The sequence below is a fragment of the Aethina tumida genome, chromosome 1, assembly GCF_024364675.1.
Source record: "Aethina tumida isolate Nest 87 chromosome 1, icAetTumi1.1, whole genome shotgun sequence".
NCBI lineage: Eukaryota > Metazoa > Arthropoda > Insecta > Coleoptera > Nitidulidae > Aethina > Aethina tumida.
Genome location: NC_065435.1, coordinates 50,118,794 through 50,146,003, shown reverse-complemented (window position 1 = coordinate 50,146,003; position 27,210 = coordinate 50,118,794). Strand labels below are relative to the sequence as shown.

Below are 27,210 nucleotides of genomic sequence, written 5' to 3'. Positions count from 1 at the left end.
TTAATATCTTTAGTATAAGGATATTTCTATAAATACTCTTAATTTAAAATTTATGTATATAAAAATGTTAATATTATTTTATTATTTAAAATTAAGCCGTAATTGAAAATTAGTAAAATAAACTTAATTTATAATGTTAATTAATAGGAGAAAAACTGCGATTTTTCATGTATATTCCCACTTATAAAAGTATTTTGTCTTCTTGATAATAAATTTCTGAACATTCGGTAGGTAAATTTATGACACGTAAATCTTTAAAGAGAACAACAATCAAGGACAATATTCATCGACCATGACCCGATTCCGTTGCATATTACATGAATCAAATTATTTAATCGTCAACGAACAATTAGCATAAAATATAAATAAGTAAGTAGTTATGTTTCGTGTGTACCACAAAAAGTGCTTCGCATAACAAGTGTGCAACGTTCAGGACGATTCTGCAGGATTAACGACGTCGGATTCGTGATGATTAGGTTCTGGGGATCACCCTGTGTTCACTGAGCTTAAAAGTAGTGAACACAGCTGGTGGTATCTCAGTGTCTTTTCATTCTTACCACCCCGCTACAACTACCAGCGTCCGAGTATATTTTTTTTAGTATAATTATTTTTAATATTGTGATTAGGATAATTTAAAACCTGTGTAACATGTTACCAACTAGCTTCACAAACCTGAACTATAATTAGGAAACTGAATAAACGTGTTGCATTATTACCTGCTATTGCCAAATATAAAGTGCCTAAAATAACTGCAATTTCCCAAGTGTTTCGCTGTCGCCATCTGTTAGTCCTGAGAGTAATAGAAACAGCAGGACTGCAACTGTCGCTAACAGGTTTCATTTGTTACTGGGCCATGCGCACGCACTCACTTATGTAAGGCGAGTAATTCAATTTGTGCAACAATTTTTCCTCAACTGCTAATCGTATTAATTTTGGAATTGCTACAAAAGGAATCTAAGTATGTTAGTGTGTGAATTGCGTTTGTTTTGTTGGTTTTTGTTTTAACACTCCCTCGATTGTGATGGGGTGATGTTAAGTTTTTGAAATTGCATTTCATTATTGTCTTAATGCAGAGTAGTTACGCTGTTAGTAATCCAAAGCTATGCGATCATATTGTGTAAACGTTGTATTTTTAGCTGTCGAGCATTTCTGAGATGCCTTTAAAACCCTTTTTATAGGCGACCTTCACTTTGTCCCATTGTTTTTAAAAAGTGCTGTTATTCAACAGCCCGTTCCACTGCTCTAAATTGTTCATCTAAATATAAACTATGGCGTGGTTTATAGTGAGCAACAAATTTCGCCTTGTAGTATTTTGAGAAATTCATTTAAACTAAGATAAAAGAAGATACGTAGTAGCTGTTACTCACATTGTTCAACATAATTGATGAATTTGTGAGCTCCTGCCGCTTCCCTATCTACGAGTAGATGTTCGAAAGATATTTTACAGTCAGGCGATACGGTAAACAATTCCGTAGCCAGCCACAACTCCTCAGAACTGCGCATTTGAACAGCTAAATGGTTATGGTCATCCCAAAGAACAACAGAAAAATGGATGTTGTAACGGGAACCATCACAACATCCACCTATTAGTAACCGGGAAATTCCTCATTCAGTTTGGCCCGGCCCGAGATTAGAATTGAACCCCGTGATTGCAATTGGCAAGTCCAATCAAAATACGTATCGTACTATTTGGCATCGGGACGGCTTGCATAATGCAATCAGAATGACAAGCAGGAAGGTGTTTTATTTTTGGTGCAGCGCTCGTCGCCTGGCGGTGATATTCCGCGTCCCCAAGCGATCGGTCAGCTGTTCCTGAATGTCTGCCGCGAAAATCGACCACAGACCGCTTCACTTCCACATTTCGCAGACGTGAATAAACGCGGCTCGGTCCCGGCAGCATTGTGTTCAGTTTTTTTTTTTTTTATTTTCATTCTACCTTTTCTTCTTTCAATTAGGCCGAAACGTGGCGGGCCGGTGCCAATTGGAGTGACCGCGATACAGAACCCAACCGAGTTTACTTTAATTATTGCTTCGGTTTTTTTTTTTGAGTAAAGATATTCGCGAGTTGGAACGCGTTCAAAATGTGGATTCTGGGAGTACGGACAACTGATAATTAGTGGTATTTTTAGGAATTGGACGGAGAGGAAATTATCACGATAACGGGAACTCGTTGTATCTTTTTATTATAATGGCTGTATCTGGTTCTCTTTTACAATAATACGTAAGATTTTAAATTTTTCTGTATGATTGTGACATTTCAGTTTTGTATACTAATTTCTTCAATTCGAAGTAATTAATTCAAGATAAATTATTGAGTGCATGTTCAAAAATGAAATTATTTCATTACGGAACCTAAAACTATCAAGATATTATGTAGGAACCCCTGTAAATAAAATACAAGGCACAGGAAATCGTTCGATTTGCTTGACAAACATGTAAAAGCATGTGTGTAATATTTTGTAGCTCTGTGTGAAAACAATATAATTTATAAAAGAGTGCATGTGTTTGTCAAACCTATTAAAACTTTGTAATTCAACAAATACTCAATAACCATTAAAACCCCCCGTTGACGTGGTTCATCTCCCCTTAACCGTCTGTCTACGATACGTCCCCCCATCCCCCCCAAGAAAAAGTAACCGAGGCTACGTACTAACCAACAATCCCAGCATTTTTGTTAACCCCTGCTGCTTGTTTGGCTTAAGAATAAAGTTGGCTGGCCCAGTCGCGTGTGTGACTCAATCATCACACGGGTCGGTCAGCGTTATTCTCGCGTGTAGCGAGGGCATGTTTTGGTGACACTGGTTCTAGTTTTTAGGTGGTTGCTTTCGATGGATCTAGTGTGCTGGTCGCCTGTTCCGTGCTGTGCTCTTCCGTCGTCGGTTCACTTCTAATCCTCCTTATTCTTCTGCCGTTCTTCTTCATCGCCTTCCTCCAAGGCGTGATGGACGTCGTGCCAGGAGCGCGTTTACACTGGCCATACACCTAGTGAATTCTGTAAATGCACTATCTGGTACGACAGTCCGTCGCGTACGTTCTGCGAACCATGTGGTCTGTTCATTTCGGTTGTCCGCATAGAAAGGCTCGTGTGATTCGTTCACTTTATTATTATTATTTTCATTTCATTCATTAAGCGTACTTTTCAGATGGTTCCGTCAGTTTTTTTATTTTAAGTATAATTGCCGACGTCAGCTTCCGTTGTCTCGACAGCGAGCCTTTTTATTCCTCAACCTTGATTATTCGTTTGTTTTGTAAATGACGTAGACGTTGCTTTGTTATGAGCCTCAGCCACCTCCTCTTTGTTTTAAGGGGGAAGTAGTCCCCATTCACATTAGGGCATATCTGCATGTGGTGTTGAATAGATTGCGTCGGTAACTTTCTAACTAGGTTAAAATTTAATGTATCATGTGTCTGAACTGGCACGGCTGTAGTGTAACCATATAAAGTTGAATAATGGACCACCTTCAATATTGTTTATCATTATTATAAATATTTTAATTACATACAAGGGAATTTGTTGTTTTTTAGCTATCAATTTTTCAGATATAATGCCCAGAATATTCGGTAATCAATCCTTATGGAATCTAAATATTTTTAAGACTTTAATTTTAGAATCAGCAACATATTCAGTTTTCTAGTGTTATTTTTTATTTGAATATTGTAATTATTAAATTATTGTAAGTGTTTCTACTTAATGTTTAATTGCCTTATAATTAAATGAATTACATTATTAGTTTTTATTAAACAATTAATAAATATGGTAAAATATAATTACGAAATTAATGTTAATATTATAAATGTGATTTTTTGTAACTGTATGTTTCTTCTGTAGTGTTGTAGCAAAAGTAAAACACGCTGGTAATAATTTAATTAAATCTTAACCAGCTTAAATATTTCGCAAACTGTGAGTAATCATAAAACTCGATTACTAATTAAATTTACCGTGTAATCGAATTTTATGATTTTACAAATTAATTTATAAATACATACGAGTGTGCATAATTATTTCTGTAAAGTGTTTCAAATGTATCATTTGCAAATAAAATGTATAACATACGAATCGTTTTATTTCCTCATTATTTACGTACAGCTAAAAACTGTTGTACGTATACAACTTGTTAATAGGTAGTACAATACAGAGAATAAGTGCGAACTTTGGCTTCAACCCAAATGGTGCTTGGCACTTGACGCCAATACCCCGAAAACCACTGGGTTTTGGCTACTGATGCCAAACGAGTCTCCTCTGGGAGTTCTATTATTTTAAATTAGACCGTATACGTTTGGTTGCATATTGCAACGTGTCGGTTCGTTTGCATTTTAATATTTGAGCAGTGCACAAGTTACCCTTCAACAATAATGTTCTCTTTTCGAGTGGGTTGGTTAACAACACTGAACATCGTATAATTTTACGAGATAAAAGTTATAGATCTGTTAGGAAACAGACACCTAAAAGTAAAGGTTCTAGGTCAATCCGTAGTAAAAGTATATACCTTCATATCTCACTACTGACTCATGTTTTTTATTTTAACATTATAGTTGCACTTTATTATTGAGCTCACGATAAAACTAAAGAATATTTTTATGAACCAAATCTAGTCGACAGAAGATACATGTCTTCATGAGCGATATCTAAAGTTTATATGTAGTAAGTATGTATATATTGTTCACTTCATATTGTTATTGATTTGCTCACGTTTTTAATATTGACTTTTTACTTACGCACTTTATTTTAATCCTTATATGAAATTAGTTTGTCATTTAAAATAAAATGTATTTTAATTAAAAAAGGAATTTTGGATGTATAAACATTAAAAATGAAATAATTTCTGTGACACAAACCAAAGGTGTGCATGTAATAATTTAAACTGTCGATTATAGTTTAAGCAACGTTGTTAAATTAACCAGCAAATTTTGCCCATTATGTAGGTATGTTGTTTTAAAATGGAAAAAAACAATAAAAATAACACCTTAATTAATAACTTAAGCAAAATAAAATACAAAGCTAGCACTAATGAATATTATCTTTTCATTATTTTGCAGTAAAAAAATCCTTAAGATAAACGTAATCAATTTTTTCAATACTTTTTTACGATTTCAAATTAGGAAAAAATCAATTGAACGAGCAATCAATTAGGAGAAAGTTGTTCTAACATCGAATCGGTTATTAAAAAATTCCAATTATCCCTTAATAAGCTTAAAAAAACACGAGTCCCATTTTGCATTTCGTTAGAGCCCTATAAAAAAAATGCTTTGTGCTTTCGCTGACTATCTGAAAAAGCATTTTAATCAAAAAATTAATAATCGAACTACAGAATGGGCTTTTAACGATACGAAGACCTATTAAAAAATATATATATATATTTTCACCGGCTGTCATCAAAGGCACGAAAAAACGGCCGAGTGGGCGTTCGAATTTGCGATATTGTGTTTCGCTCCTCTCGTTTATTATCGATTCTATTCCGTTGTGGCACGTGTTTATTACGTACATCAGATATGCCTATTTATGAATAACCGATTATGGAGAATGTTCACGGATGCATCTATGGAAACTGCGAGAAGATGAGTAACGGTGTACACGGTGGCAGTGTGGTTAGCTGGTTGTGTCATTCAACCACGACCACTATCCATACTTCCATCGTGAATATCGTTTAAACTTCACTGACTTCCAATTAGGCTTTCTCCGATGCGAAAGGAACGTTGCAATAAGACAAAATCCTTCATCATGTAATAATCTGCCATTTTTACAACAACAATAATGTTGAAATAATCGGTACAATGACATTAAGTTGTTTGAGAGGGTTTTTTAGATGTAATATGGAAATGGTTTACAAAACACTTATACAAAAATAATATTAAATGTCACACTTATTTTTGACACAAGTATTTTTTTGTGTTTCAGGGCCGCTTACGTGTCATTTGGTGGACCACAGATGAGACTGCAGGGCGTTGCCAACTATTTGCATAGCTTTGAAGTGGATCAGCACATGCATTTGTTCATGAAGAAAATATTGATGCAACATCTCAGAATTTATTTGTAATTTTATAATATAACAGTTTAAATAAAACGTTTATATTTTATATGACCTCCGTCGAATTTTGCGGGTGTAAATTTCACCCATATATAGTTTCATCAAAGATGTTTTCTACTGGTTTTTCATTGCATTATCTAAAGTTTCATAACAACAATTTAATTTTAAAACCTCAATCGAATTTTTTTTTCTATTACTTATACAATTTTAACTTTAAATAAAAATGCTATTTTCAGTATTAATGTTTATTGTATATATACAGTAGTGGCCATAATTATAGCAACTTTTTAAAATATATTGCAAATTTGAGTTGTAGTACTTGAATTGGATATCAGAACTTTATTTTACTTTATTTCTTTTCATTGCTCTGTGAATTTACTAACGTTCTTTTGTTTAAATTGTTTAATCATTGGTTAAAGTGAAACTGTAAAATATATAGTAAATAAAATGGTAAAAAAAATATAATTCAGTATTACCAAGACCAACAGAAACAAGAAGAAATTGCTAGTTTACGTTTAAATAAGTCGACTGTTAGTTCAACGACTATGAGAAGTTGGTTAGTGGATGGACATTCGTTTGCCCCCAACAACAAGAAAAGCCAGACTTGGTTTATACAAAAACTTTAAAAGTCTAATTTTGACTTGCTTAAGATTACATTCACTGGACCACTGAACATAAATATATAGCTTAAAGTATTGCGTTTAAATTTATTTATAAAAAATTATAGTTCAGCTTATGTTAAACATTCTATAGGGACAAAACTAGACAAAAAGTTTCGTTATACCCACAGTGAAAGATGGTGGCGGTTTAATTATACTATGGGGATGCTTCCATTCTTCTGGCGTAGGCTCCCTTAAATTGATTTATGTACAGAGATATAAAACATTTCAGTTCCATTATTGAATGCTCTTAATAAATGTTTTTCAACATGCTAAACACAAACCCGAAATTGTGACGGATTGGTTAAAAGAATCGATGTTTTATCTTGCCCGTCACAATTTCCAGGCATCAGCCCTATAGAAAACATGAGGATCACCTTTACAGCCAAATTCGACACAAAAATTTTACAAATTTCAAAATCAACTCATACATATCATAGCAATTCAAGAAGCTTGAAGAAATATAAACTTGTTGTATATTCGGAAAATGGTATATTTATTATGTAGAGTCCATGTTAAATTAAACAACACAAATTTAATAATTAAAAATCTCTTTCAAAATATAGCTGCTATATTTGTGTCCACCTCAAGTCAGAATAAATATAAAAATGTTTATAATGTATAAAACAGCAATAGTAAATTAATTATAGTTTTTTCCTTATAATTCTAAAAAGTTTGTGTTGTATCTTATTGCATTACCTAATAATAATTTTTATATTAATTAACTTAAATCAAATAAATTAAAATAAAAATTGTATAAAAACTAATAATTTATTGAAAATTTTATCAAAATGTGTTTAAATTAATTGTTACAATATACAATATATATATAAATATTATTGGAGGTATAAGTTCATTAATCTAAGGTAGAAAAAGTAATATAATAGTCTTAGTTAGAATTTTCATTGTCCTCCTCAGCTGCATCCCTCTCTGTTTCTTCGTTATCTTCTGCGCCATCGGAATTATTTTCTTCGTCTTCATCGTCTTCGTCCAGTTTGTCATCATGATTCAATGCTTCTCCAGTAAAATAAAGTACAGCTCTAGGAATGATGCGCTCTTTGATATAGACACCAATTTCGTAATCACTTAGTAATAAATTCCTCACACGTTTACAATAATCTTTATCTTCATGTGAAGGATCGGGCTCTAGTGGTGGTGAGAAGAAGTTGAAAAAGGAATTGTGGCGTACGGTAACCACGGACCCCAAACCTTTGTTGCCCACCGTCTTGGTGGTAACATCCTTACCAGGGGCCCAGTTAATCTGACATCCGACACATTTAAATATTTCTGGTCCTTCAAACAGCAACGGGTTGTCCTCCGGATCGCATTTAATAAAATATTCTTTGGTGAGAACGGTGTTTGTAAAGAACTCGTTGGGTTGGAAATGGAAATTCAGCGTAAATGCCTGAAATATGAATAAATAAATTGTGAAGCTGAGAAAATCAAACAATTATTTACGAACCATGGGATCTCTGTCGACGACAACTGTCACATCATTTAAATACTTTACAACGGGTTCATCATGCGGCAGCATCATGTTTCTCAAGAATTTTACGTTTTTGAAGATGGTGAACCAAAAATAGGGTATACCTTTTATATCGTCATTGTTAGGTTCAGTTGATGCTGGTGGTAGTTGATCATTCATAAAAGTCAACTCTTCTTCAGTGGGTTCTTCTTTTCCTTGAATTATTACGCTACGTCTGATTATTCCAGGATCTTGGCTTTCGTGCAGTTTGCATTGAAGCATGTGAATTTGTTTAAAGAAATCAGACTCGATATTGGCATGTTTTGCCTGTATGATTTTAAGAGCCTTAACACGCTTGTTGACTTTATGCGGTAGCACCTTTAACTTCTCCTTGTCGCTCTGGCGTCTCGTATATTCCGATACCCAATTGCTGAAAGTTCTTTCCTCCGTCGCTATGTCTGCTTCAAAATCAGAATCAGATTCAGATACGGTGACGAAATCGTCGGAACAATAGCCGGTATCTGGGTCCCCGTCAGACATGAACTCTAAAATAAAACATTATAGACTAAAAGTATAGAATAATGGAATATAAACCTTTTAAAATGACCTGTGCAATTCCAAAAGACTGCTAATCCACAGTTTGTCCCTGCAGAAGTTCACAGCTCTGAAATATCTGACACGATTAAAATATCTGTCAAATGTATGTCATTATAAAAGTAGAGAATCGAATCAGGAGGAGTTTAATATAAAGTAAAACAAAATCAGGACGGTCTGAAAAAGAAAATACAAAAGGAAACCTGATCAATACTTACCAAAGTCAGACTTCGCCTGAGGAGAGAAGAATGCGATCTTCACTATTTAGTATTGTTTACACAGATCAACCGACTTTTCTATAGTTACACTAATTACAAAACTAGCCAACTATATATCTTTGTCGCTTTTAAAGAATAGAAATAGAATATTTTACCACATAAATTAATATCTACGTTAATCTAATGGGAAGTGTTTAAACTGAGAAATATTTTATTTTTACTTAATTTCTAATATCTTTGCATAAAATTAAAATTTTGCGGTTAAAATTGGATAACTATATTTTTTTTTAATGTAGCTTATGGGACAAACAGTTTTTTTAATTTTTTAAGCTGTAATTTCTTTGTAGTGGTCTTAGGAATAGTACCCATATCAACAAAAAATAAGCGCACCGCAATCATGGTTGCATATCTATTCCTACCTTTTGCTTGATAAAACATAATAAATTATAAGTGATATATTTTAAATAATATTTTTAATTGTATATAAAACATTTTCTAATCTTAGGTATTTTATAAATATTTACGATTATGCATAAATTATTTTTCTCGCACTTGATGTGTTTTCACCTTAAACACTAATTTGAATGAATAATTCAAAATTATCAGCTTAGTCTTCAATTCGATAAGTCCAATAAATATTATATTTTAATGAAACACACAAACACAGAATTCTCAACAAAAATATATTGAATATGCTGTGCAGAGAATAAACCAATATCTACATACATACAATATGTGAGGAAAAAATAGAGGTAACTAAACAATTAACAGTAATAATACTTCTGAAGAAATAACAGTATATAAGCATAAGTATGAAATTATATCATATTAAATGTCTTCATGATGTGGAAGTTGGGATGAACCTCCGGATTTACTTCACAAACCAACTCGATCAAATCCTGAATTAACTGAAACATTTAATTAATTCATTAATGTTTTATTTCAGTTAATTTATACTCACCTGATCTTTATTTTCGGAAACATTTTTGGAAAGCTCTTGAATTTGCTTTTCGGTTTCCTTGTCGATTTTAGCGGCAGTGTCCTCCCTTTTTCCCATATACTTTACTTCATATTCCTTGAACAAACGTTCTCTCTCTTTACGGTAAAACTCCACTTCTGCTTGAGCTTCCTCTCTTGCCTGCTTAATTCTTCTTGCCTTGCCTAAAACATAAATACCTCTGTGAGTAAATAAAATTATATATCGTCATGAGAAATTGGCCAATTAGATAATGATTTCATGTATATCACACTGACAATAAAAACAGTTACATACAATTAAATAGGTACAAATTAATTTATGTTCTCGTCAATTATTTTGCCATACAATAGCATTCATATTGTGTTTTTACTATTTAATTTAGTTCCCCAATTTACGATTTCCGATGTAAATACAATAGCTTGTTATGAAACATAATTAATAGGCGCTACACAATTAAATGGTATTAATAATGTCAAGTGAATTACTTCTGTCGTTCAAAATGTTTCAATACTAATTATAAATTTCTATTATAAAAATATTATGTCAATAAATTCAATTTACTTATAAATTATAAATTATGTGACAAAATGATAAATTCAGATATATTAATAATACATCATTCTAAATTTTATTGTACCGGGAAGAATGAATAAAAAATATATCAAATTAAATAAATGTAATTTACTTTTAATAAATTATAAAATCTCCAAATTATTCTGAACAAAACAAACTCTTATTAAATTATCATTCATTTACCAAGATTTAATCAGTCGATAATTAATTAATTTAAAATTAATTTTCGTGCAATAAAAAAGAAATGTTTTGCCTTACTTCTTAAAATCGTTCACTTTTACTTACATAAAGTTCAGAACAAGTGGAATGTAAACATGAATGGGAGCCAAATTACTTACAGTAATTGATGCATCCTCCGAATTATAGTTAATAAAATTAACCCATAAACACATAAAACGGCATGAAACTGTTAATTAAAAGTGCCCAATATACACTGGAAACACAAACAATCTGACACAAAAATACACAAATCGACAGGTATTTTAAAGTCTCGCGAAAATATAAAAAGTGACACTCCAAAACATTCTAATGCGCTCCTCGGGCACAGGCTAAAATTAACTTGGCTAAATACACAAATAAACGCTTTACTTACGTTTTCTTGCTTCAGCGACTTTTTCGGCGGCCCTTTTTTCAGCTGTCAGCAATTGCTGGATGCCCTGTGTTTGATGGCTGGCCATTTTTCGTTTGGTAGATCTGCAGTGGACAATAACGTGGGACTGATAAATTAATGTAAATGCCTCAATTACTAAATTGAACAGAAAATGCTTTCATAGTGGGGAGACGGGATATTATAATTTTAAAATAGATTTACGGAATTAGTGTAGTGTGTTTGGGATGCCTAGGTGTGTCAATTGGGAATTTTTATATCGGGATTTAAGAAACATTCCTCCTACCTTCTCTTTCGACGACGTCAAAATGAAACTTCAAATATTCTATAGAAATTGAAAACATGAGGTTCTGTTATTCAGTTGTTTTTGTTTTTTTATTCTATTTAAATATTTTGTGTTTCGATTATAGAAAATAAATGTATGCGTTTATTCGAAAACTACCTATAGAAAATATGGTTTTTCAGTGTTTCATGATAAATGTCACATTCATTTTAGACCTTAATTGACACAATGACACGTCAAATTAATATTAATGTAATAGTACTACGGTAGTACTATTTTTAATGAATAATATGCCATTAACACATCAAAATGAAACTTAATTACATTACACATTTATTACGCTCATACATAATTATATTTATTATTAAATGTGAATTATACTTCACGATGCACATTATGTATAAATTTTAAAATTAAAATAAATAAAATGTTTTTTTATAATAAATATATTTAAACACAATTTTATTAATTATTAATGTTTTAACCAAAACGAAAACAATTTTGATAAGTTATCCATGTTGAAATTCTATGAAACTTTAGTCTTATTGAATAATTTTATTAATGTAAAAGTATTTAATTTTGAACGACATAAAAATTTTCTTTATGTGCTTATATAAGATGTATAATAAGAGGTTTGATGCAGTATTTTTAGACTTTGTATAATTTCTCACATAATAGACACTGAAGGCCGTTATTAATTATTTACAAAAACAACGAAATTCGTTTCATTTTTAACTAATTTAGTTCAACTATGATTATGTGACCATTTTCACAATATCAACTAGTTAAATATGTACATTAATGACAGATTATTCACGTACAAATAGATAAAGAAAGTGAGTTTAATAACATTATACTTTTAGTCGAAATATGAAACATCTACTGTTAATTTTATCAATATATTCAGCAGTAAGCAGTTACAAATTAACATTTTTTTTAAATATACGACCTTTTATTATTTTAGTTTTGCGAAAACATTGAAGTGGCAATTAAAAATGGGAAAATTAAAGGTAGAATCTTGATAACAAAATATAACAGGACATTTTATTCTTTCCAACAAATACCATTTGCTGAACCACCTGTAGGAGAACTAAGATTTGAGGTAATAATAATATTAATTTAATATAATTACAAGATCAAAAAATTCAGATTAAATTAAGTGGGTGACTAAAATTATTTATATAGATTTTCTCTTAAAATTAATAAATAACATAACATAGATCTTTGTTAAAACTTTATTTCTCAACTAAGACAATTTTCAAACAACCACTTAACGTTTACAAATATTTTAAATTACATATATGTATTTATATCATACATATTTATATAATTGCCACTTACAGTAGAATTTGTCAAACATTTAAAAATGTATATATCTATACACATGTATAATAAAATTCGAACATTGCATAAACCGTTTAAAAACATTTAAAGGAAATCACGTTTGAACTTCAGGCATGGTATCCAAAACCTTGATAACACTATGACCGTTTTTCGCAAAGATGTCTCCGTCTAACGTCCAAACATTTTCTATTCCGTATTTTCTGCGTGCTTCGAAGAACCTTTGCACCCTTAATTTTGTTAAATCTTCTGCTACCACAATTCCATAGTTTAATAATAGTTTCTTTCGACTTAAAACTTTCAATTTGTCATCAAATTCAAAAAATTTTATTAAAACGGACCTTGTTTTACCTGGAGCTCCACTTCTGTAGCAGTTTTCCATGCAAACTGTTGGAAGTCCAATTATATGGAAGATATCGGAGAGGGTGCCGATGAGGTTTTTATTATACTTTTCGTCAAGCCCGAACATTCTAATGTTGTTCCTTTTCTCTAATTGTTCCCTTTCGTCAGCTATCTGGACTAAGCCATGAATTATTTCCATAAATCTGTGGTTGTGTGCATCTATTTGTTCGCAGTATCTTCGCAGGTTGGATTCCAATTCTTGGATTGTTTCGGTCGCACGGTAGTTTGGAGTGTAGGGATATATATTGTTATTAATTTCTACTTCGTTCATTTTTTTTTAATTAACGTTCACAGATATTCAAAGACGAATATAACAGTAGAAACACAGACACGTAGACAATGAAGAACTATACGATAATAATGTCAATTTTTAAACTTTTAAAAAACTGTCTTGTTTTTGTATCAAAGATATGTACACTATTGTACAAATAATATATTTAGTTTTGGGCTTATCATACTGATGTGTATGATACACAAAAGTCCACTGAAGAAATAACCAATATCTTTAAGATTCCATATACTTAATTTTGTAAAAAAATTCTTAGAGAATTCGAAATGGTGTTTCCAATAAAATTTAAGAAACATACTCTGAAACCTTTTGTCCTTTTGATATTATTCTGAAAGAACATTTATATGTATACAAGGAGACGAGACGTAAGAATCTTGGCTAATCCAATTCGTAACGATACAAAAAAGCCTTAGAAATAGGCAAAATAAAAAATACATAAAGAAAAATAAACCTAAAAATACCTTCAGTTCCTCAGTGAAGTATACAAATCTACATAACTAAAATTAAAACATAACATCGAAGATCTATTTTTATCTCATTGTCTACAAATTTTAAACAACGTTGTTTCTTGAAGCCCCCGGTTCCTGTGAAAAATTGGGATGGAACACTAGACTGCACCAATAATACAAAAATATGCATGCAAATTTTAAAAACATCAGAACTGGAATCTGAGGACTGTTTATACCTTAACGTCTACACACCGGTGGTGAGTCTCTAGTATAACATAATTAAGCCAATAATGCAAAACTATATTACATGTAGAAACCTGGCACCTTCAAAAAATTGCCTGTTCTTTATTATATACATGGAGGAGGATTTATACATGGGAATGGAATATTTAATACTAATGGCCCGCATTATTTTATGGATAACGACATTGTTGTAGTTACTGTGTCCTACAGACTCGGAGTGTTTGGTAAAATATTGAAATTTGAAACAATTGTAATTTTAACTAATTATATAATTAAAGGTTTTATATCTACACAAGATAGTGTACTACCAGGAAACAATGGGTTAAGAGACCAACGACTTGGCCTTCGTTGGCTAAATGAAAATATCGGGGCTTTTGGCGGAGATCCTGAAGAAGTAACCTTAATGGGCCAAAGTGCAGGTGCCTCATCTGTCACATATCAAATGATGAACATGGAAGCAAGAAGTAAAAGAAAATTATTTAACATTTGCTGGATATTAAAGATCCACTTCTTATTCAGGTTATTATAGGGCAGCCATAGGGCAGAGCGGTGCGATGATTAGTCCAAGGGCTTTTGCACCTAATGCAAAGTCTGTGGCTTTTGATTTAGGGAAAAGACTGAATTTTTCTAAAGGCTCCAGTCAAGAACTTAAGGATTTCTTGCTAAAAAAGACTGCAATGGAAATAAAAAGTGCTTCTAATGTGCTCTATGACAATTATACAGTTGAGTTACTACCTTTTGTTCAATATCAAAGCTGCAAAAATTAATTTTTAGGATAACATCTTTTTGCCAGTTGTTGAAGAGCCCCATGAAGATGCTTTTATTAATAAACCAATGTATACAGCACTTGTAAACGGTGAGGTAAACAAAATTCCTCTTCTAATTGGTTCCGTATCACAAGAAATGATTTGGAAATTGAAAGATGGAGTTGATGCATTTAGTCGCCATATGAAAGCATACGACGACGATTTGTCATTGTTGGTACCAAAAGATATGGGTATTATTAATCGGAATATGAAAGAAAAACTAGGTAAGAAAATTAGAAAAATGTACACCAATGGAACGCTACAAGATGATATACAAGCGGGTATCAGGGTAAGGAAAATATTATAGATTTGAACTTATTCTTACATACCATTTAGTATTTCTCCGATAGAGATTACGTAAAATCAACGATGAGGTTTGCTGAGTTGCACTCTGAATTTGCTGAGGTACATTTCTATAAATTTTCATATTCCGGCGAAATGGGTCATAATAATATGGTTAAACTTCCAGGTAAGATAAATTTGGAAATTAATATAAAAGATATTAGAAAAACATATTTTGCAGGTCTTGGAAAAGTCGGTCATAGCGAAGATAACAATTATATATGGGTAACTAATGGGGATGACAGGGCTATTGAACAATATCCCAAGACTGACAAGTTTATTTCGGAGTTATATGTAAAAATGTTTGCAGATTTTACCAAAAAATCGTAAGTTGAAGCAAAAAGTTATCAGTTAGCACTACTGTTTATATAAAATATTTCAGAAATGTGAGATGTTTGGTAAACAATGTGGAATGGCCAAAAATGAAAAAAGGAAACTTTTTGTATTTAAATATTGACGAAAAATTGGACATAAAACAAGACCCGATGGGTGAACTATATCAAGAATGGATCTCCCTTTATGACCAATATGCAACCAAGCCTTTGTATACATTTTAATTATTACTTTATAACATATTAAAGTGATTTGAACAATTTAAAATTTATTTTCCTTATACCTGCTCTCTTATAAAAAAGAAATAATATAATTTCTCATTTTGTGACAATAAGATTGGACCATTTACTAAATGAAGGCCATGATTAATGATTCTCGTTACAAACAAATCTGAATAAACAACTGATGATCATCTAACCAAAACACAATCCAATTTCGCAAATTTGTATGATAAAAATTATTTGAACACACTTGACTTTGTCAAGTATTTATATATATATATATAAATGAATTACTGATGTAAGGACACAGTATAAAAATGGATCCCTTAAAGTACGCTTTATTGATTGGACTAATTTCTTTCGTGGTAAGTAAATACTTACACTTTTTATTTTTTATATTTTTTTTCTTTTCTTTCTTTCAGTTTTGTGAAGACACGGAAGTGGTCACGATAAAAAATGGAAAAATTCGGGGACGAGTAGTAACAACAAAGTACAACACCACATTTTATTCCTTTCAACAAATTCCGTTTGCTGAGCCTCCTGTAGGAAATTTGAGATTTGAGGTATGATAAGTAACATAAAATTATTTTAATCGAATTCAAGTAAACTTGTGCGATAACTTGCAAGATTTACTTTAGGTGACAACGAATTTTTAATCTAAATTTTGGTTTATCTATTATTGATATTATCATTTTTTGAGATGGAAAATTCTTAATTATATTAGGAAAGTTTTTTATTTTGTACAATATTTTACTGTTGAAGTTTATTACTTTAAAATAAATAAAGACAACAAATTTCTAATCTAAATTTTGGTTTATCTATTAATGGTATTATCATTTTTTGGATTGGAAAATTCTTAAGTATATTAGGAAAGTTTTGTATTTCGTTCAATATCTTACTGTTGAACTTTATTACTTTAAAATAAAAAAGACAACAAATGTCTAATCTAAATTTTGGTTTATCTATTTTATTTTTTATTATATTGGGAAAGTTTTTTATTTTGTTCAATATTTTACTTTAAAATAAATAAAAGCTAAGAAGGGATAACATTTTGATATACTACTTTTTAAGCCTCCAGTACCTAAAAAGGATTGGGATGGTATATTGGATTGTCAAAACAACACAAAAATATGCATGCAAATTTCTAGAAATTCCGAATTGGAAACTGAAGATTGCTTATACATAAATGTATATACTCCAGTTGTAAGTATTATAAAGAAGACAGTTACCTCACATCGACGTAACTTCCTCATGTTATTACTAGAAACCTGGTTCATCAGAAAAATTGCCAGTTCTTTATTACATCTATGGGGGAGGTTTTATATTTGGAAATGGCATATTTAACACAAATGGCCCTCATTATTTTATGGACAACCAAATTGTATTGGTCACTGTTGGATACAGACTAGGCGCATTTGGTAAGAATGGTTAATCTATTCTCAAGCTCATATTGGTCAGCATTAAATTATAGGTTTTATTTCAACTGAGGATAAAATATTGCCAGGAAATAATGGCTTAAGAGATCAGAGACTTGGTCTCAAGTGGGTTCAAGACAACATTGAGACTTTTGGTGGTGATCCACAAAAAGTAACTATAATGGGTCAAAGTGCAGGAGCGGCATCTGTAACTTATCAGATGATGAACGATGGTTCCAGAGGTATTAATTAAATAATTCACTGGAATTTTGAATGACACTATTAAATTTCAGGACACTTCAGAGCAGCTATAGGACAAAGTGGTTCAATGATGTGCCCATGGGCTGCAACAATTAATCCAAGCGTTATAGCCTTTGAGCTGGGAAATCATTTAAATTTTTCTGGTAATACGAGTCACGAACTTAAGGAATTTTTACGACAAAAATCAGCAGTTGAAATAAAAAAAACATCAGAAACTCTTACTGAAACATATACAGTTGCGTAATTGCGACCACATTTAGATACATTTATTTGATTTAAATAATATCGTAGGATGACATTTTTCTACCAGTTGTAGAAGTAGACCATGAAGATGCGTTTATTAGTAAGCCAATGTATACTGCTCTTCTAAATGGAGAGGTAAATCATGTGCCACTTTTAATTGGTATCGTATCAGAAGAAAGGATTTCAAAATTATCAGGTTGATATGTCAACAAACTTTAAAGTATAATTTTATCAACTACCTGGTGATAATTTTAGATGGGATTGAGGCTTTCACCAATGAGTTGAAAACATATGATAATGATTTATCATTGTTGGTGCCTTATAATATGCGTATTAATGACACAAATCTTAAGCAGGAAATTGGAAAACAAATAAAAGAAATTTACACAAATGAAACTTTAGAAGAATATGTACAGGCAGGAGTTAAGGTAAATATATAATTTCATAAAAGAATCGTACTAACAATTTCATTTAGTATTTCTCTGACAGAGATTTCAACAAGGCAGTGATGAGATTTGCTGAGGTAGAGTCTAATTTTACTGACGTATACTTCTATAAATTTTCTTATTCAGGACCTTTAGGACACAATGACATTATAAAGCTACCAGGTAAAGACATGAACGAATTCCTTAACTTTCTAATGGTTTTTATTTTACATTATGCATTCGTTATAGGCATTGGAAAAGTAATTCACAGTGAAGATAATTACTACATTTGGGTACCAAATGGGAACGATACTGATATATATCAATATCCAGATACCGACAGAGTTATCTCAGAGTTATACGTAAAAATGTTTGCAGATTTTACTAAAAATCCGTAAGTCAACACATACCTATATAGACCAATTTAAAAACAAACTTATTTTAGTAATTTGGAAACTGCTGTAAGTGGCGTAACCTGGCCGAAATTTGCAAATGGAACATTTTCGTACTTGAACATTGACGAGAAACTAGAAATTAGACATCATCCATTGGGCGCTAGTTATGAAAAATGGATATCTCTTTATGATGAATACGCTAAAAAACCTATGTATACATTTTAAAATTTAAAAATAAAAATTATGCAAATAAATATTAGTTATTTTATTTTAATATTAGTATAGATTTAGAACAAATACAGATTTATATTAATAAACAATAGCAACATCAACCTTTTAAATACGTTCTAAACTGCATATTTAACAGTAAATGTATTTACTGTTAGGAAATATCACTTAAATATTGTGTAACAGGAATTTTATTAGAAATGAAGTGATTACACAATTCAAAAATTAAAAATATATATAAATCGTCTCAAAGCTAAAATCAAAATTATTGTATTTACAAAATATATAAATTTAAATAAAATGGTGTATAAGTACATAAAAAGTCTAACTGAACTCCTATAACTAGATCTAATTACCTGAAAAAGATAAAACTTTTAGTGGTGTTTTTCTGTCAACACATATAGGTGTCTTTTAAAGTCTTTTGGGTGATCGAACGTTAATCTTCCTTTTTATGTGTGGCATACTTTTCAGTGTGCACTTAGAAGAATTCATATTACCTGGAATTCTCAGTGGCGTGGCGCATTCTCTTTCATACCCTGTGTTTTCTTTGTTTTTCTGTTCAACTTGCTGTTTCACCATTTGTAAACGCTGCCTCTGATTGGACTATTTACTAAATGAATGCCATGATTAATGATTCTCGTTACAAACAAATATGAATAAACAACTGATGATCATCTAACCAAAACCCATTCCAATTTCGCAAATTTGTATGATAAAAATTATTTGAACACACTTGACTTTGTCAAGTATTTATATATATATAAATGAATTACTGATGTAAGGACGCAGTATAAAGATGTATCCCTTACAGTACGCTTTATTGATTGGACTACTTTCCTACGTGGTAAGTAAATACTTACACTTTTTATTTTTTATAAATTTATTTTTTCTTTTCGTTCTTCCAGTTTTGTGAAGACACCGACGTGGTCACGATAAAAAATGGAAAAATTCGGGGACGAGTACTAACAACAAAGTACAACACCACATTTTATTCCTTTCAACAAATTCCGTTTGCTGAGCCTCCTGTAGGATATTTGAGATTTGAGGTACGACAAATAACACAAAATTAATATTTTAATCAAATTCGAGTGCGATAACTTGGAAGGTTTACTTCAGGTGGCAACGATTTTTTATTATAAATTTTGGTTTATCTTTTATTGATATTATCATTCTTTGAGATGGAAAATTTTTAATTATAATAGGAAAGTTTTTTTATTTTGTTAAATATTTTACTGTTGAAGTTTATTACTTTAAAATAAATAAAAACAACAAATTTCTAATCTAAATTTTGGTTTATCTATTAATGGTATTATCATTTTTTGGATTGGAAAATTCTTAAGTATATTAGGAAAGTTTTGTATTTCGTTAAATATCCTTACTGTTGAACTTTATTATTTTAATCTAAAAAAGACAACAAATTTCTAATCTAAGTTTTTTTTATTGAACTAACCATTGTTTGATATTGAAAATTCTTAATTACATTAGCAAAGTTTTTTAATTTGTTCAATATTTTACTATTAAAATTTTATTACTTTAAAATAATTAAAAGCAAGGAAGGGATAACGTTTTGATAAACTACTTTTTAAGCCTCCAGTACCTAAAAAGGATTGGGATGGTATATTGGATTGTCAAAACAACACAAAAATATGCATGCAAATTTCTAGAAATTCCGAGTTGGAATCTGAAGATTGCTTATACATAAATGTATATACTCCAGTTGTAAGTATTATAAACAAGACAGTTACCTCACATCGACATAACTTCCTCATGTTGTTACTAGAAACCTGGTTCATCAGAAAAATTGCCAGTTCTTTATTACATCTATGGGGGAGGTTTTATATTTGGAAATGGAATATTTAACACAAATGGGCCTCATTATTTTATGGACAATCAAATTGTATTGGTCACTGTTGGATACAGGCTAGGCGCATTTGGTAAGAATGGTTAATCTATAGTTTGTTTTATTATGCTTACCTTTGAAATACCCGATTTAGACATTATTTCTTTGGTAATACTATTTCCGAATTCTATATTTTCAAGCTCATATTGGTCAACATTGAATTATAGGTTTTATTTCAACTGAGGATAAAATATTGCCAGGAAATAATGGCTTAAGAGATCAGAGACTTGGTCTCAAGTGGGTTCAAGACAACATTGAGACTTTTGGTGGTGATCCACAAAAAGTAACTATAATGGGTCAAAGTGCAGGAGCGGCATCTGTAACTTATCAAATGATGAACGAGGGTTCCAGAGGTATTGATTAAGTAACTTACTTAAATTTTAAATTACACTATTAAATTTCAGGACACTTCAGAGCAGCTATAGGACAAAGTGGTACAATGATGTGCCTATGGGCTGCAACAATTAATCCAAGCATTATAGCCTTTGAGTTGGGAAATCATTTAAATTTTTCTGGTAATACGAGTCATGAACTAAAGGAATTCTTATGACAAAAATCAGCAGTTGAAATAAAAAAAACATCAGAAACTCTTACTGAGATATATACAGTTGCGTAATTGTGGTCACTGCATTTATATACATTTATTTGCTTTAAATAATACCGTAGGATGAAATTTTTCTACCAGTTGTTGAAGTAGACCACGAAGATGCCTTTATTAATAAGCCAATGTATACAGCTCTTCTAAATGGAGAAGTGAATCATGTGCCTCTTCTAATTGGTGTCGTTTCAGAAGAAATGATTTCGAAATTATCAGGTTGATATGCCAAAAAAAGTATTGTATAATTTTATCAACTACCTGATAATAATTTTAGATGGGATTGAGGCTTTCATCAATGAGTTGAAAACATATGATAATGATTTATCATTGTTGGTGCCTTATAATATGCGTATTAATGACACAGATCTTAAACAGGAAATTGGAAAACAAATAAGAGAAATTTACACTAATGAAACTTTAGAAGAATATGTACAGGCAGGTGTTAAGGTAAATATATAATTTCATAAAAGAATCGTACTAACAATTTCATTTAGTATTTCTCTGATAGAGATTTCAACAAGGCTGTGATGAGATTTGCTGAGGTAGAGTCTAATTTTACTGACGTATACTTCTATAAATTTTCTTATTCAGGTCCTTTAGGACACAATGACATTGTAAAGCTACCAGGTAAAGACATGATCGAATTTCTTATCTTTCTAATGGTTTTTCTTGTACATTATGCATTCGTTATAGGCATTGAAAAAGTAATTCACAGTGAAGATAATTACTACATATGGGTACCAAATGGGAACGATACTGATATATATCAATATCCAGATACCGACAGAGTTATCTCAGAGTTATACGTAAAAATGTTTGCAGATTTTACTAAAAATTCGTAAGTTAATACATACCTATTTAGACCAATTTAAAAACAAACTTATTTTAGTAATTTGGAAACTTTTGTAAATGGCGTAACCTGGCCGAAATTTGCAAATGGAACATTTCCATACTTGAACATTGACGAGAAACTAGAAATTAAACATCATCCATTTGGCGCTAGTTATGAAAAATGGATATCTCTTTATGATGAATACGCTAAAAAACCAATGTATACATTTTAAAATTTAAAAATAAAAATTATGCAAATAAATATTAGTTATTTTATTTTAATAATAGTATAGATTTAGAACAAATACAGATTTATATTAACAAACAATAGCAACATCAACTTTTAAAATACGTTCTAAACTGCATTTTAACAGTAAATATATTTACTGTTAGGAAATATCACTCAAATATTGTGTAACAGGAATTTTATTAGAAAAGAAGTAATGAAACAATTCAAAAATTAAAAAATATATAAATCGTCTCAAAGCTAAAATTAAATTATTGTATATACAAAATATATAAATTTAAATAAAATGATGTATGTATCATAAGTACATACAAAGTCTAACTGAACTCCTATAACTAGATCTCATTACCTGAAATAGATAAAACTTTTAGTGGTGTTTTTCTGTCAACACGTATAGGTGTCCTACAAAGTCTTTTGGGTGATCGAACATTAATGTTCCTTTTTATGTGTGGCATACTTTTCGGTGTGGACTTAGAAGAATTCACATTACCTGGAATTCTCAGTGGCGTGACGCATTCTCTTTCATCCCCTGTGTTTTCTTTGTTTTTTTGTTCAACTTGTTGTTTAGCCATCTGTAAACGCTGCCTCTGACTGACATTAACATTCCTTCTTCTAGGGGAAGTACTCTTTTTCTTTTCATCTAGTCGAAGACTTCTTAAACGGCTCGACATTCTGTTATCATGTGTAGTACGTGGGGCACCGATCTTATTAACAGTGGGTTTCGACTGTTCTGTCGTCCGCTGCGGCTGACCTTTGGACAAACCCAGTGACGAGTCTGAATCTTGCAAATTGTCAAACAATCTAGCCTTTGCAAGAACCATTCCTGCGTTTTGGCTTCTTAATTTGGCAACTGAGGCCCGACCATTGACAGAAAGTGTATTTGCCTCGTTGACGGGTGTCTTAAAATAAGTATCGGCGCACACCCAATTATTGACGGAGCTACCTGATGTGTTACAGGAGATTTGACTTGAATTATTGCTTCCGATTACTGTTTGAAATGATGAAGATCTGGTTACAGGCTTATGTACTTCAGCCGGTCTTTCGGAGAAACTCTCGTCCTTAGATTTTCTTAGTTGAACTCTAGGTATCATTGTTGAACCGGTTTCATTCAATGACTGATGTCTGACAACTTTCTTATGATTTTTCTTCTCCAATTCACGAGATCGCCTACGTAATGTGCCGATTTTTCTTGCACTAGGGGACCTTATAATTTTATGTTCACTATTAGATCTAATTCTCAGTTCTCTGCTCAGTCGCCTGGCTAATTGATCTGTGGTCAGACTCATGGGCTCTGATTGTTCAAGGGTCTGTTCATAAGCAGTGATCACATTCTCAATATTCTTATCAGCTTGGCTGTTCAAGTTGTTTTCATTTTCCAGTACTTCCTGACGGGACTGCGCATTATCTAGTTCTACTAATAATTGTCTTTCAATATGACTCAGTCTGTTTTGAATTTTCTCGTAATCCTTCTTCGAAACTCGCAAATAAACAGGATCTTCCGCCGCTTCTTCATCTTCAGGTTTAGTAACTTTTTCGGTTTCTGTCTGCACATCTATTGTTGAAGTCGCTTGCGAAGTCAAACCTAAACAAGAATTACGTTTTTTCCTTCGAAAGCTAGTTACATGACTAACTTGCGACCAACTTCTTTCCAACATGGATCGTGGTCCTAGGCTATGTCTTATCTTATCTTTCAATTCCTCTTCCGTGTCATCCTTAAGATTCTTTACGCTTTTGCTCCTATGGAACCATAGAGATTTCTTCTCCTTTCTAAAACAAGTAAAGGAAATGTTGAATTTTTGTAAATGGCGTTATGGGAATTATGGAAAATCTGAGTAATAATGATGCACTAGTTAATTTACTTACATTTCTTGATTAACAAGGATGTTGTCCATTGATGATGTAAATGTACTTTTTGGACTATCAAAAAAAAAAAAAAAGGAATGTAATGTTGCATTAATATTAATCAATTTAATGTAACTGTACTTGAAGATCTTGTTTGACAGTATTACAAAGCAACAATATATAATATAATAAAATAAGAAATGTTTTCTTTAATTAATAATCCAATAAATGTAATGGAAGTGTTTGGAAATGGTTAATGACAACTCTAAATAAATGGACTTACTTAGGGTTGCGCGACACCGGCGTCCTTTGGATGGTTCTGGGCGTATAGGGAGTGCTCAACAGTGCAGCATTTGGAAGTTTATCGAGAACTTCACGCCTTAATCATACAATATTAGAGTTTATAATAATAGATGTGTATGTTTCTTACTTTTTCCTAGCAGAGAGTCCTTCCGATTCGTCTATACGTCGTCTCTTGTTTCTAGATCTATCTATTGAAGGTGTTATTAAGAGGTCTGGTGTCACCAAGTGACTTTCAGTTTGTTGATCACCCCCATGGGTACCTTTACCGTTAACCACCATTTTCCTTAATCCGCTAAACATTCCTAACAAAACATATTACAACTTATTTGAATGTTATACTACATAATGTTACCACAATCATCAGTAAGAATGGTTTATTCTTGCATATTTGAAATATTGATATAAGTAATATAAATTGTGACTAACTACATTTTTTGAAATTATTATTAAGACTAATAAGATAATAAAGTAATTTCTTCATGAGTGATTCACAATTTATTAAGCTTTCACTGTAAAAATTTTTGTAGTATATTTTTAAAACGATACGTTCATGTAAGAATCGAAAAGTATATAAAATCATTTTACTTGTTAGAGATCCACTTCTTCGCTTTCTCACGTTTTCTTCCTTGCCCACTTCGTTTATTATATAATCTGGTATTATACCTATATTATCAGCATTTCCAATCAGCAACTGAAAAGTAAAACTATTATTATATTTAATATAATAGACATGTATGAAAAATAAACTTGCAATCAAACTAAATTAATTTATCAATTGTTACTACTCATTAAACTTAACATACTTGTACAATGTCACATAATTTTTTAACATCTAGTGAGTCTAATGATCTATCCGTCTGAGGAATTATGCATGGCCAAAATACTATTGCCAAATTATAAGGAGACATTTTGTTTGTCAGTTCATGGTGACTAACTTCTTGAAGAAACTAAAATTAAATTGAAATTAGAAAAAATATATATACATAATAAATAAAATACAAACCGGCATTAAATAGGCAAGCACATTGACACTCTCTGAGGGAAGTAACAAACATGCCAACATTATTAAATATTTTTTGTTTTCCAGATCCATACATTGAAGAAACATGTCACGATAATTCTCTGGAATAAGAGACTCTGGAAGGTTTCTAAGAAACCTTTTAAGCACAACTGCCATATCATATACAGAATATTCACTGGGAATATCAGCATTCTTCTCAATTAGATTCTAAAATATATTTAATAACATGCTTTAAAATGTTAAAAATAGTATACAGTGACTTACAATAAGTTCCTTAATTTTTTTATTTGTGCTTTCTTTACGAAAGACACCCTCAAGTCCAATATCATTTCGTATGAAGTGTACCATGTCACAGAGGATCTTTGGTACAACTATTTGTTCACCATTTATGAGTGTAACTGTTTTAACTTCAAGTTCACTAAGCGGCACCCCGAACTTTTTAGTTTCTGAAGCCCTTGTCTAGAATTTGCAATTGCTTAGAAACTTATTAAACTGATCACAACAACAAAAACAAACCTGGAGAAATCCCGACGGGCGTTTTTTTGCTCTGTACTTGATTCCATGTTTACGCAGATATTTTAAAGCTACAGTTCGAATGTTTTCCTTCCGTTGTATGTTACTTATATACATTGTTTTTGTTAATATATATTAAAAACTTGTAAATTCTCGCATATAACCTGACAAATGCAGCGATCGTTTGAAACTGTCAAGTTCTGCGCATGTTATGGCAAAGTCAACAATGATTGGTTACGCCGATCGTTTCTTGTTACGATTGGTAAAAGAAAAAGGAGGGATCAATGTAATATATGAATTTTAACCGTTAATAGTAGGTTATGGGACTGAGAATTTTTTCATATTACTTTCATTAAATTATTTATTTCATATTGAGTTAAAATTAACTTGAATGTTCTGGGTTGGACACTAATGTTTAGTTGTTTTGAAAAAATAATCAATATTCATGGTAACATATTTATTACAATAAAATTACATTAAATAAAACAAATGTACTAAGTTTAAAATGTAAATATAACCATTTATTTAGTTGCAATCTGTTTCAAATGTGAGTATTTACATTTTCATTAAAAACGTGTTCACTTCTTAAAAGAATTGAGGTAGTCTCTTTTAATCTGATCTCTCTCTTCGACAGGGGGTAAATATGGTTGTATCCCATCTTTTCTTCTCTGTGCTTGCACTGAATGCTGAAAAAGTGAAAAATAATAAAATGTGTTCTAACAAACAATAACAAACGTTACCCAAAAACCTTTACACGTTTTGTAATTTTCCATCTGTAGTACACATAATGATTTGTCAAAGTTGTTATCGTTAAAACATTTATAGGTCAACTCCATTTCTTTCAAGCAAGGATTGTATTTTTCTGCATCTTTGTTTTTCATCTTAATGTTTTGATTTTCTTACTAAATTTTGGTTATGTAAAAGTGTCAAATCTGATCGTCACTAAAGTGGTGCTTGAAAGTTAAATCTTTCATCAGTCAACTCAGTTTTATTATTTAGACTTAATTATGACATATTTCTTACTAATAAAATGTTTTATAAAATATTATTGCCAGTATTGCGTATGTTAATTATCGCACGTAGGACCACTGGTTTTTGATTTGTCCGGATATACGAGAGGCACTTAAAACATTCTATTTCAAATTGGATAAATATGTA

The 27,210-nt window shown here is 31.3% G+C and overlaps 6 protein-coding genes and 2 long non-coding RNA genes across 16 annotated transcripts in view; 4 read left to right on the top strand and 4 right to left on the bottom strand.

The window, feature by feature from the left end:
- Window positions 1-6,080, top strand: part of LOC109595920 (uncharacterized) — a 43,421-nt gene extending 37,341 nt beyond the window's left edge. The window contains exon 4 of the long non-coding RNA XR_002191338.2: window positions 5,897-6,080. This is a non-coding gene — a long non-coding RNA (uncharacterized LOC109595920). The remainder of the gene's footprint in view (window positions 1-5,896) is intronic.
- On the top strand, window positions 1,383-4,053 carry LOC126264305 (uncharacterized). Its single transcript, XR_007547064.1, has 2 exons — window positions 1,383-2,221; window positions 2,809-4,053. It is a non-coding gene; the product is annotated as an uncharacterized LOC126264305 (long non-coding RNA).
- A 515-nt stretch (window positions 6,081-6,595) lies between the features above and the next one.
- LOC109595892 (nucleosome assembly protein 1-like 1) lies at window positions 6,596-9,019 on the bottom strand. Of its 2 annotated transcripts, none has more exons than XM_020011330.2 (4): window positions 8,963-9,019; window positions 8,745-8,814; window positions 8,148-8,695; window positions 6,596-8,090 (listed from the first exon to the last, which is right to left on the bottom strand). In XM_020011330.2, the coding sequence occupies exons 3-4, from the start codon at window positions 8,688-8,690 to the stop codon at window positions 7,575-7,577; spliced, it is 1,059 nt and encodes a 352-aa protein (XP_019866889.1). In that variant the 5' UTR covers window positions 8,691-8,695; window positions 8,745-8,814; window positions 8,963-9,019; the 3' UTR covers window positions 6,596-7,574. The 2 variants fall into 2 exon arrangements, with proteins under 2 accessions (XP_019866889.1, XP_019866896.1); XM_020011337.2 differs by having other exon boundaries at window positions 8,745-8,823; window positions 8,963-8,981.
- A 612-nt stretch (window positions 9,020-9,631) lies between these two features.
- Window positions 9,632-11,228, bottom strand: LOC109595909 (V-type proton ATPase subunit G). Its single transcript, XM_020011348.2, has 3 exons — window positions 11,107-11,228; window positions 9,924-10,123; window positions 9,632-9,870 (listed from the first exon to the last, which is right to left on the bottom strand). The coding sequence occupies exons 1-3, from the start codon at window positions 11,189-11,191 to the stop codon at window positions 9,781-9,783; spliced, it is 375 nt and encodes a 124-aa protein (XP_019866907.1). The 5' UTR covers window positions 11,192-11,228; the 3' UTR covers window positions 9,632-9,780.
- A 986-nt stretch (window positions 11,229-12,214) lies between these two features.
- LOC109595014 (juvenile hormone esterase-like) lies at window positions 12,215-15,970 on the top strand. The gene is made up of 10 exons (XM_049961636.1): window positions 12,215-12,313; window positions 12,369-12,506; window positions 14,011-14,142; window positions 14,199-14,352; window positions 14,407-14,592; window positions 14,648-14,850; window positions 14,903-15,223; window positions 15,271-15,403; window positions 15,458-15,602; window positions 15,659-15,970. Exons 1-10 carry the CDS (start codon window positions 12,275-12,277, stop codon window positions 15,831-15,833), a joined length of 1,626 nt encoding a protein of 541 aa, XP_049817593.1. The 5' UTR covers window positions 12,215-12,274; the 3' UTR covers window positions 15,834-15,970.
- Window positions 15,971-16,025: 55 nt separating this feature from the next.
- On the top strand, window positions 16,026-22,388 carry LOC109595024 (esterase FE4-like). Of its 4 annotated transcripts, none has more exons than XM_049961635.1 (11): window positions 16,026-16,195; window positions 16,253-16,393; window positions 16,902-17,033; window positions 17,095-17,248; window positions 17,302-17,487; window positions 17,539-17,741; window positions 17,798-17,945; window positions 21,570-21,742; window positions 21,790-21,922; window positions 21,989-22,133; window positions 22,185-22,388. In XM_049961635.1, exons 1-11 carry the CDS (start codon window positions 16,148-16,150, stop codon window positions 22,357-22,359), a joined length of 1,638 nt encoding a protein of 545 aa, XP_049817592.1. In that variant the 5' UTR covers window positions 16,026-16,147; the 3' UTR covers window positions 22,360-22,388. The 4 variants fall into 4 exon arrangements, with proteins under 4 accessions (XP_049817592.1, XP_049817590.1, XP_049817589.1 ...); XM_049961633.1 differs by lacking the exons at window positions 21,570-21,742; window positions 21,790-21,922 and adding exons at window positions 18,005-18,177; window positions 18,225-18,357; XM_049961632.1 differs by lacking the exons at window positions 21,570-21,742; window positions 21,790-21,922; window positions 21,989-22,133 and adding exons at window positions 18,005-18,177; window positions 18,225-18,357; window positions 18,424-18,568.
- A 148-nt stretch (window positions 22,389-22,536) lies between these two features.
- LOC109595312 (uncharacterized) lies at window positions 22,537-26,267 on the bottom strand. Of its 5 annotated transcripts, none has more exons than XM_020010673.2 (10): window positions 26,056-26,267; window positions 25,804-25,998; window positions 25,522-25,746; window positions 25,322-25,465; window positions 25,104-25,209; window positions 24,646-24,820; window positions 24,499-24,594; window positions 24,237-24,290; window positions 22,864-24,140; window positions 22,537-22,722 (listed from the first exon to the last, which is right to left on the bottom strand). In XM_020010673.2, exons 1-10 carry the CDS (start codon window positions 26,167-26,169, stop codon window positions 22,709-22,711), a joined length of 2,400 nt encoding a protein of 799 aa, XP_019866232.1. In that variant the 5' UTR covers window positions 26,170-26,267; the 3' UTR covers window positions 22,537-22,708. The 5 variants fall into 5 exon arrangements, with proteins under 5 accessions (XP_019866232.1, XP_019866224.1, XP_049817391.1 ...); XM_020010665.2 differs by having other exon boundaries at window positions 22,537-23,955; window positions 24,016-24,140; XM_049961434.1 differs by lacking the exon at window positions 24,237-24,290 and having other exon boundaries at window positions 22,537-23,955; window positions 24,016-24,140.
- Window positions 26,268-26,547: 280 nt separating this feature from the next.
- Window positions 26,548-27,150, bottom strand: LOC109595738 (coiled-coil-helix-coiled-coil-helix domain-containing protein 7). The gene is made up of 2 exons (XM_020011162.2): window positions 26,793-27,150; window positions 26,548-26,738 (listed from the first exon to the last, which is right to left on the bottom strand). The coding sequence occupies exons 1-2, from the start codon at window positions 26,931-26,933 to the stop codon at window positions 26,631-26,633; spliced, it is 249 nt and encodes an 82-aa protein (XP_019866721.1). The 5' UTR covers window positions 26,934-27,150; the 3' UTR covers window positions 26,548-26,630.
- Window positions 27,151-27,210: the final 60 nt, after the last annotated feature.

Coding starts and splice junctions, on each gene's coding strand:
- LOC109595892 (XM_020011330.2), bottom strand. CDS start 8,690: ATGTCTGACGGGGACCCAGATACCGGCTATTGTTCCGACGATTTCGTC. Junction 8,091..8,147: donor TCGTCGACAGAGATCCCATG/GTTCGTAAATAA, acceptor TTCATATTTCAG/GCATTTACGCTGAATTTCCA.
- LOC109595909 (XM_020011348.2), bottom strand. CDS start 11,191: ATGGCCAGCCATCAAACACAGGGCATCCAGCAATTGCTGACAGCTGAA. Junction 10,124..11,106: donor AGTCGCTGAAGCAAGAAAAC/GTAAGTAAAGCG, acceptor TTTATGTTTTAG/GCAAGGCAAGAAGAATTAAG. Junction 9,871..9,923: donor TTTCCGAAAATAAAGATCAG/GTGAGTATAAAT, acceptor TAAATGTTTCAG/TTAATTCAGGATTTGATCGA.
- LOC109595014 (XM_049961636.1), top strand. CDS start 12,275: ATGAAACATCTACTGTTAATTTTATCAATATATTCAGCA. Junction 12,507..14,010: donor TAGGAGAACTAAGATTTGAG/GTAATAATAATA, acceptor TGTTTCTTGAAG/CCCCCGGTTCCTGTGAAAAA. Junction 15,404..15,457: donor TAATATGGTTAAACTTCCAG/GTAAGATAAATT, acceptor CATATTTTGCAG/GTCTTGGAAAAGTCGGTCAT.
- LOC109595024 (XM_049961635.1), top strand. CDS start 16,148: ATGGATCCCTTAAAGTACGCTTTATTGATTGGACTAATTTCTTTCGTG. Junction 17,488..17,538: donor GATGAACGATGGTTCCAGAG/GTATTAATTAAA, acceptor ATTAAATTTCAG/GACACTTCAGAGCAGCTATA. Junction 22,134..22,184: donor GCAGATTTTACTAAAAATTC/GTAAGTTAATAC, acceptor AACTTATTTTAG/TAATTTGGAAACTTTTGTAA.
- LOC109595312 (XM_020010647.2), bottom strand. CDS start 26,169: ATGTATATAAGTAACATACAACGGAAGGAAAACATTCGAACTGTAGCT. Junction 25,466..25,521: donor TGCTTGCCTATTTAATGCCG/GTTTGTATTTTA, acceptor ATTTAATTTTAG/TTTCTTCAAGAAGTTAGTCA. Junction 24,141..24,236: donor ATCCTTGTTAATCAAGAAAT/GTAAGTAAATTA, acceptor TACTTGTTTTAG/AAAGGAGAAGAAATCTCTAT.
- LOC109595738 (XM_020011162.2), bottom strand. CDS start 26,933: ATGAAAAACAAAGATGCAGAAAAATACAATCCTTGCTTGAAAGAAATG. Junction 26,739..26,792: donor AAACGTGTAAAGGTTTTTGG/GTAACGTTTGTT, acceptor TCACTTTTTCAG/CATTCAGTGCAAGCACAGAG.